General features: G+C 41.5%; 1 protein-coding gene across 1 annotated transcript in view; it reads left to right on the top strand.

The window, feature by feature from the left end:
• Positions 1–1,957: 1,957 nt before the first annotated feature.
• The window catches only part of VTCN1 (V-set domain containing T cell activation inhibitor 1), a 28,183-nt gene continuing 20,354 nt past the window's right edge, over positions 1,958–9,786 (top strand). The window contains exons 1-2 of the mRNA XM_057552409.1: positions 1,958–1,964; positions 2,049–2,104. Of these exons, the coding sequence (XP_057408392.1) occupies positions 1,958–1,964; positions 2,049–2,104 (63 nt within the window). The remainder of the gene's footprint in view (positions 1,965–2,048; positions 2,105–9,786) is intronic.

Genomic DNA, 9,786 nt, shown 5'->3' with positions numbered 1-9,786 from the left:
GAGAATCTGTTCCAGGCCTCTCCCCTAGCTTCTAGTAGTTTGCTGGCAATCTTTGGTGTTCCTTGGCTTATAGATCTCTGCTTCCATCTTCATACGGTGCTTTCCCTGCGAGCACACATTTCCCCTTTTTATAAGGGTGCCAGTCATGTTGAATTAGGGTCCCACCCTACTCCAGTATGACTTCATCTTAACTAATCACATCTACAATGACTATTTCTAAGTAAACTCACATTCTGAGGTTCTGGGGGTTAGGACTTCAAAATACAAATTTGGAGGGCGACACACATCAACCTGTAACACTTATAGAAGGTAGAGCAGGAATTACTCTTATCCCCATTTTAAGGATAAACGGAGTCTCAGAGAGATGAAGTAATTCACCCAAGGTGAGTGAATTCCTGGGTCACAAAAGCAAGTCTGCTGTCCAGCTCAGTAGTCAAAGAGAGCCAGATAGTAATAATACCTCTTGCTATGAGTTTGTCCACCTGTTCTCACACACTTGGACCAGTAAGATCTGAGGCCACACCTGGGTGTGTAAAGAGAGGGGAAGTGGTCAAATGCGGCCTCTTCTTGGAATCAACTGCAGATACCCTGTTATTAAAAGCTTCATTTTGCTTATTCAATTGCTGCCCCCATGGCTGTACCTCATGAGGGTTTAATCCTCCAGGGTAACTGTTTACTCAAATTGTTTCTTGTAAGTCTGTTGTTTCTCTCTGGTGGGCCCATCCCTGAGCTGAGGAGAGCTGGGTACAACGAGCCTATTCGGGGCAGCAAGTAAAATGCCCCGTGCTTCCCTTTTCTCTCTATAGCATCATTCTTCGCCTCTCTGTGCCTTTCTTTTGTCGTGCCTATTGCGTAACGTCAGCGTGGGTGTGGGGAGGGTATGAGTGGCCAGCAGTGAGCGTGTGGCCGAGGACACCTGCCTGATGACTTATGCACCAGAGCAGGCAGCACTGGGCAAGCTTTGCCTCCACACCAGCTCTGACCTGCACCTTCTGTTCTGCCTGAGTCACTCGCACCAGCTAAAGCCGGTATCCCCTCATGGGCCCCTCTGGGCAGAGAGGAGGGACAGACCACTTGTGAGCCCTCACCCCTGGGAGGCAGCGTAGGAAGTAGTCAGGTGCAGATTCTGGAGACAGATTCTAATCCCAGCCCTACCACTTACCAACCGTGTGAATGTACGGAAGATGCCTGACCTCCCTGTGTCATTCCTCATCTGTAAAATGGACATAAGAAATTTGTTTACCTCAGAAGGTCGTCACATGGATAAGTGACATAATCCATAAATGGCGCCTAAAACAACGTCTGCTACGTAATTCTAGCACTCAGTAAATGTAAGCAATACTTCCTTATTTGTTTATTTCCCAAATGTCATTTGTTAATCTGCTCATGGAAAACTGGCAAGATACATATCAAGAAGTTAGTGGTTGTTATGTCTGGATGGTGGAGTTACAGGTGACTTTATTGTCTTATTTTTGCTTCTTTGTATTTTCTAAACTTTCTGTCTTATTTTTTGAATAAGAGGAAACAAACTCCTGTCGAGGATCTACAGGGTGAAGTAGACTAGAGGTGAGTGGGTACAAAGTGAAGACATGACCGCTGTCCTTAGGAGTTTAAAGTCTATGGAAGGAGACAAAACAGATAGGTTAATGATGTAAGAGGGATGGGCAGTAATGCTCAGGGTGGGCTGGGGATGGAACCAGTTCCCCCTCAAGTGGCACCTGGCATTACAGAAATGCCATCGGGTTTTCCCCAGCAGTCTTTGTGTATGGTCTTCACTGACCTGGAAATAGGAAAGATGACACACATAGCCAGATAAAAGAGCCACTCCTTTAATCTATCCCAGCACCCCAGGGGGACAGGGATGGGATCGCTGAGATTCCTTTCTAAGGTACCTATTTCTAGGAGAGAGCTTATGTTGAAGAAAAAGTTGAGACTCTTTATGTAACACCCCTTACAAATGACAGGTATGAGCCCAGGTTGCAAAGCAGCACGTCAAATGGAATGAAGAAGTAATTTCCTGTTTTTCTCTCTCTCTACGGCATTATTAGCATCATCGTTATTCTGGCTGGAGCAATTGCACTTATCATCGGTTTTGGTATTTCAGGTATGAGATTTATTGCATTATCATTGATCCATTCACCCCTTGTCACTAAGTCCCTAATCATTCAGTGTGGTAGAATGGCAGGAGCACAGATCTTGGACCAAGAAAACTTCAGAGTAGAGAACTGGTTCTTCTACTTATTGACTGTGTTCTCTGCACTTTATTCATTTAACTCCGTGGACCTCAGTTTCCTCATGTATGGTGTGGAGGAAATAATGTCTACATCACCAGGTAGGTGAGAGAATCAAATGGAATGTCTATCAGAGTGTTCTGTCTACCAGGTAGTGCTGAAGATATCGCTCTGGGATCGTAGGTAAAGTGCTGTGCCTGAGCCATTCTATCAATGGCTGGCCTGAGTAGATGATTCCTTTGCAATGAAGCTTCAGCTGAAGTGTTAAAGAATATCAAGTCTTTGTACACAGGGTTCTTAAGGAGAATCCTTACCCTGGTCATAACTGCCATTCCATGTAGGAAACAGCTGCCATTGCGGCATGGATGGTGAGTTTCTGAATGCAGCTAACTGATGTCAACTGCAGGAATAGTCTTCTCTCCTGTGGACACCATGTCTCAGAAGCATCTATTATGGATGCCAGATTAATTAAGACATTGAATGAGTGAGACCAGCAGCTGTCCTCTCTGAAGCAAGTCGTTTGCTTCATTTCCCTTAAAGTGCCTGACTCAGGACAACACATTTATTTTAACTTAGTCTGTGGCCAAAGCTGTTACTTCATAACTTTAGTTTTTATAGTTCCAGCTGTCTTTTCTCTGTGTCACTCTCCTCCATGTGTGTGCTGCCACTAAATAGTAATCACAAGGCCTAAATGAAGAAAACTCGTTGTAGATATGTTTGCCTAGAAAAGACATAAGCATCCTTCTCCATTTTCTTTTATCAACAAAAATGTATATTTTGTCTTTCATCCATTTTTCTATTGGGTTATCTTTTTCTTTTTGATATGTGGGAACTCTATATATTCTGGGTGCAATTTGGTTATGTGTATTGCAAAATCTCCTCTACTCTGTGGCTTGCTTTTTCACTCTCTTAATGATGGCTTTCAATGAGCAAAGTTCCTAATTTTAACATAGTCCAATTTATCAATCTCTTCCTTTATACCAGGAGTTTTTTGTAACCAGTTTGTTTAAGAAGTCTGCCTATCCCAAGGTCATAAACATTTTCTTCTAGGTTATCTTGTAGAAGCTTTAATGTTTAACCTCTCACATTTATATCTACAACTATCTAGAATAATTTTGTGCATGGGCAAAGATAGTGGCAAGATAGGTCAAAATACTATCCTTCCCCCACTTCTCACTAGTGCCATTTTTGTCATAAATCAAGTATCCAAATGCATATGGATCTGTTTCTGAGCTCACTAGCCCGTTTCATTCTAATATTCTTTTATAATTTGTTTTCTCTTTATTTCATCTCTTTCTATTCCTAATCTTGGGTGCTCTCTCTCTCTCATATCTTTTTTTTTTTTTCCTCTCATATCTTAAAATAGGTTTACAGGTGTTAATTAGCTTTATAGTAGTTTTGAAGGAACCAGGTTTTGGTTTTCTTTTTACTTTCTCTGATTTTCTTATTTAATTAATTTTGGCTTTTATCTTTATTAATGTCCCTCTTTCCATTTTGTTTTGCTGTCTTTTCTTTCTTTTTAAAAAATATTTATTTATTTATTTATTTAGGCTGCGCCAGGTCTTAGCTGCGGCACTCGGGATCCTTGCTGCGGCATATTTAGTTGCGGCATGCAGGATCTTTAGTTGCAGTATGTGGACTTCTTAGTTGCGGCATGCATATGGGATCTAGTTCCCTAACCAGGGATCGAACCTGTGTCCCCTGCATTGGGAGCACGGAATCTTACCCACTGGACCACCAGCAAAGTCCCTTAATTCTTTTTTTTTTTTAAGTGATGATCCATTTAAATTCTTTTTTATTTAAAAAAAATTTTTTATTGAAGTATAGTTGATTTACAATGTTGTACTAATTTCTGCTGTATAGCAAAGTGACTCCGTTATACACATATATACATTCTTTTTTTTAAATATTCTTTTCCATTATGGTTTAAACCAGGAGTCTGGACAGAGTTCCCTGTGCTGTACAGTAGGACCTAGTTGTTGCTGTCTTTTAATTCTTTTTCTAATATCTTAAAATAAGCACGTCACAAAACAGTATGTCCAGAAAGCCAATAAACAGCCCTTAGTAGATACTGCCATTTAGTTTTCCAAAGGGATTTACCAAGTCCCTCTTCACAGGAAGTGTATGAGAGACCCAGGGTTCCACGTTCTCCCTGACACTGGATCTTGTGGGACACTGTTGTGATTTTAACTTCTAAATATTTCCTGGTGACTGAGAGACTGGGTGCGTTTTCATATGAGAAGCATAATGCTGAGCGACAGAGCCAGACACAAGACAGTACATTCTGTATAAAAACCAGGCAAATGAACCTCTGCTGTTAGAAGGCAGAATAATGATTATTATCCTGGGAAGAGTGAGAGAGCAACCATTAGGAGGGGGCATAAGGGGACTTCTGGGGGATAGTAAAGTTCTAGTTCTCAGTGTGGGTGGTGGGTACATGGGGAGAAGTTGTGATAATTCTTCAAACTGCACAATTGTGTGTACATTTTATGTATGTATGTTATACTTCTATATCTTCTATTATATATTATATATATATGGAAATAAAATATTGACTAGTAAAGCAAATATTTTGGACTTTTAAAGATCTCAGTACATACATTTTGGTACCTTCCTCACTAATCCTTAACTCCTCTTTAGTTATACCTTACCCTATTCTTGATCTTATTTGCCACCTTGAATTAAAACCCTAGTGTTTGGGGCTTCCCTGGTGGCGCAGTGGTTGAGAATCTGCCTGCCAATGCAGGGGACACGGGTTCGAGCCCTGGTCTGGGAAGATCCCACATGCCGCGGAGCGGCTGGGCCCGTGAGCCACAACTGCTGAGCCTGCGCGTCTGGAGCCTGTGCTCCGCAACAAGAGAGGCCGCGACAGTGAGAGGCCCACGCACCGCGATGAAGAGTGGCCCCCGCTTGCCGCAGCTAGAGAGGGCCCTTGCACAGAAACGAAGACCCAACACAGCCAAAAATAAAATATAAATAAATAAATAAATTTATTTAAAAAAAAAAACAAAAAAACAAAAAAAACCCCTAGTGTTTGTCCTTCACTCTAAACCTTGGGGCCTAACCCTTTAGTTTGGAGGCCTACAGCTAAGTGGCTTGGCATCAGAGCCCTTACCGAATTATCTTTTGCCTGTTAGTCTCTTTGACCATCCTAGCAAGAATTTTCACACTGTCACAGCTTCCCTGTGACAGTCAACATTTTGCTACTTACACCTTTTCCTGTGGCATAGCTACAGCGACCTCAGGTACTGAGCTCAGTTCCTTGAATACAGACGGTACTCCTTAAGTGCTTTTTGAATAGACCAGTGGACGGAGGCATGGAGGGGTGAGTACATAGATAAAAGTTACAGTTCACTCAGTTCAGCAAGGTACCACCAATAATATAAGGTTTTCTGCCTTCTTTCTGTTTCTTAAGGTAAAAGCTGGTTATTTTGGATTAAGTGGGCTGTTTATTACTTTAACACCGTTTAGTTGGATTTTTCTAAATTGCCTCTACTAAAAGGACCATAACCCTTACCCGAGAGCATTATATTATCACACTTTAAGTAAATTAGATAAAATGTTAGCTGGATGAATACACAAGACAGTGAAATTAAGCAGATAGCATGAGGTAGATGATGATGATGGTGATGGTGATATCTTTTGAATCCTTTTTGTGTTCACCTCACTGTGCTAAATAAGTTTGCATATATTATCTGATTTACCACTCACAACAAATAGGAGATAAATATTACTATGTCCTGATTAGAAAATTGCCTGAAGTTGCACACAGCAAGCAAGCAGGCGCAGTTGTGTTTCAAGCCCTGGACATTTGCTTCCAGAACCCACACTCCTACCCATCACTCCATACCAGTGATAATATTCATGCTGAGCTGTGGCAGAGAAGGGTGTTTTCTGGTATGCCTTGCAGGCAATATTCCTGAGACCACAGATTTTAAAGATGTAAAGATATTCCTAAATACAGAAAAGAATCTATTTCTTTGTAACTCTCCTGAGGCTGTGTATGTCACCTTCTCATAGCCATTCCACTCCTTACAAGCTCTAAATATGGACCCCATAAAACATAAAATGCATTTGAGGTGGGTTGTTTGGAAGAGAGGCTGAGCAGCTCCCATTAGGCTGGTTTTAGGGCAGCCTTCGTGGATGACCCTTTGAGAAGGAGGGAGATGCAGTGGCAAGGTCCCTGACTATACTTTGCCAGTCCCTGTGCTATCACTCACCCCCTGGGTGACTCTGAACGGCTCTGTAGGGTACAAACATTTAGGGATCAGAGTTGTTCTAATCTCAGGTCTAACATTAACTGTGTGTTCCTTGGGATATAACTTAACTTCCCAGAACTTCACTGGTAAAATAAAGTCGTTGTGGGAATGACGTGAGAAAGTGTTTATGAAGTGCCAGACACGTATGTGTGTAATAGAGGGCTGCTATTCTTGTTTTCATTGATACCATCAGTGCCATTAATAATAACTTGCTATTCTTAGTGCATTCACATAGCACCTCCTAAAACTTGTACTATTTCCTGGCCACACCCGCAAGCCCCTCTGAAGGTAGGGAAGCCAGGGCAGGAAGCCGCAGGACACTGCCTCCTAATTATGCTCCATCTTCGGTCACTGGGTAAAACAGTCAGGCCTGTGCTTATGGCACCGTAACAGGAGCACGGAAGTTGTTCGGAAAGAAGTTGATACATATTTTGTCACTGTAGTCATCTGAGAAAATAGACAGATGTTGGCCTTTCTTACACTTGCTTTATGGTTTTTAATTGTTTTTTATTTTTACGTGAGGTGGAGAGACTGCTTTAGTGGATGGGCTCTCTCTATATCTCAATCTGGCGCTGGATATCAGCAAAATGTGGTGGAAAGAGTACAGGCTTAGGACAAACGCAGACAAGGCTGAGTTTGATACTGGCTCCACTACTCGCTAGATACGGGGCTTTAGGCAAGCCATTTAATCCCCCAGAGCCTCTTTATCCTATTCATAAAATGGGTAGAACGGTAATTCCTACCTCTCAAGGTTGTTATCTGACTTAAAATGAGTCACTATAAGCATTTAGTAAAGTGTTTATTTCCTCCCGGCTCTTAAAGCCCTTTTACCCTCAACAAACCACGCAAGAGCCCCTGGTGGTTAAGAGGTCTGGAGAGTCATATTAGGCCAGACTGTGGTTCCTAGAACACAGCTCCTTGAGCCAATATTTGTTTGCAAAATTGAAAACAGATTTCTTTTTGAGAGAAGGAATATTTATATACTGTTGCTTGCAAATTAAATCTCAAGTGTTTATTTCCTCCCGATTGCTCTGATCTGCAATCTTTCCAAATGATTCTAATTCATAATGGTTATCAGTATCATTGATTTAAGGTTTAACATGCGGCAAGTCAGGTACTATGTTAAGCTCTTCACCTGTATTGTATCACTTAGTCCTTTCAGGGGCCCTCTGAGGAAGCTACTATTATTAGCATCCCCATTTTACAGATGAAAAAAATTATGGAATAAAGAAGTGAGAAAACTTGCCCAAGGTCCCATATCCAGTGAGTGGCAGAGCTGGGTCTTGAACACAGACAGCCTGATACCTGTTCTCAAACGCCAATGCTCTGCTGCTGCTTCCCTACATCATTCCTTTATCTAGCCTGGCCCAGCATCCTTTCTGCTGTCTTCTCACAAGAGCAACTGTTATCCCCAACCCTGCCCTCTTCTCTGGCAAGAGTGGCACCCACAGGTGCCACCACAGGTTCCACAGGTGCAGGCTTAAGCCTATGTGCTTCCACCTTTAACCCACGTGCTATGGTGCCCATCTGCACAGCTGGGTTGCAGCAGAAGCTGAGGATGCTCTCTATGCTACTGAAATCTACAGAACTTGTCTTCCTGAGTCATTTCAGAGGAAAGTTCATTTCCCAGGTTTCATCCAGTGGTGTTGGGCAACCCAGCATCGTAACTTCCATAAAGAATCCTTGCCTTGTGTTACCTATAACCCCACTTCCCAAGAGATTCCTGCTCCTACTGCAGAGGGCAATTGAATAGTGCCCACTCGTGTGAGAACAAAATGGCTCCAATTCCAGCTTGCTCCCGCCCTTCGGCAGCTCCTCTTTTCCCACGCAGACCAGAGCTGTGATAGTAATTAGCCCTCATGAGCTAGAGAATTCATTTTCAGTACGTGTCTGGGGCTCCTAACTTTAAAGAGGTTTGATGGAATCTTAGAGACCAATGGAATTCTTGAAACCCGTGCCTGTTTAACAAAATTCTATATCAGTAGATAGCTGCCTCTAACCATCTCTTAAAGCCCTTTTACCCTCAACAAACCACACAAGAGCCCCTGGTGGTTAAGAGGTCTGGAGAGTCATATTAGGCCAGACTGTGGTTCCTAGAACGTAGCTCCTTGAGCCAATATTTGTTTGCAAAATTGAAAACAGATTTCTTTTTGAGAGAAGCAATATTTATATATGGTTGCTTGCAAATTAAATCTCATTTTATCACTTGTAACCATCATTTATTCACCTAACAAATAAGTATTTATTGACTGCTTTCTGGGTGCAAAGCAATGGCCAGGTCCTCATGGTTTCTTAAATTCTCACTGGCTTTTATTCCTCCTCCTGATTTGCTACAAGGAGGGGGGATTTAATCAACATTACACTCACTCCATCTGCCACATCTTTAATGCAACCTTAAATGAGCTAGAGCCTGCGGTGGGTCCCTGGGGCACTCCACAGCTGTCTACTTTTAATCATTAAGTTTTCTAAGAGATATTTCAACAAATTCTCCACCTGTGGGCTCAAGGCCAACACATTAAAATTAATTCGGTAACATAATTACTCAACTAAGATATGTCATTACCATTTCATTCTCTCCATAAACTGTACTAATCATGTATTTTTTTCTAAAAAGTAATTTTTCAATTCAACTTTAATGGAACTTTATAAACTACAATCAAATTTACCCTTGCTCTAATGTAGTTATGCTTGCTCTATGATTTTATTGAGAATCATGGTATATTTTAACTGTGCTAATCATGTATTTTAACTGTGCTAATCATGTATTTTTTTCTAAAAAGTAATTTTTCAATTCAACTTTAATGGAACTTTATAAACTACAATCAAAGTTACCCTTGCTCTAACATAGTTATGCTTGCTCTATGATTTTATTGAGAATCATGGTGTATTTTCATTGCTTTCTTTTTCACTGACTCACATTTCCCCAAAATTTAGATGGGATAATCTAGCCAAATGTTCCTTACTCCTACAATCATTTTGGATAGAATCATTATCTCAAACAGTGCTTTGATTTCTACTGATTTTCATTCTTTCATTCATTCATTTATTCATTCACTCAACAAATATCATTTTTCTCTGTAGAAACACAGCACTAGGCACTTGTCTTAGTTTGCTCAGGCTGCCATAACAAAATACCATACACTGGGTAGCTTAAACAATAGAAATTTATTTTTTCACAATTCTAGCAGTTGAGAAGTCCCACTGCCACCCCCCACCCCAGGCTCCAGATGGCCCCATCTCTAAGGCTTCCATTAGAGGCCCTCCAGCCTGTTGAGATAGAGGCCCTTGGCCTGCTG

Source organism: Balaenoptera acutorostrata, chromosome 1, assembly GCF_949987535.1.
Source record: "Balaenoptera acutorostrata chromosome 1, mBalAcu1.1, whole genome shotgun sequence".
In the NCBI taxonomy this organism is placed as follows: Eukaryota; Metazoa; Chordata; class Mammalia; order Artiodactyla; family Balaenopteridae; genus Balaenoptera; species Balaenoptera acutorostrata.
Note: the sequence above shows the minus strand (reverse complement) of the source record. Positions and strands in the feature narration are given on the sequence as shown.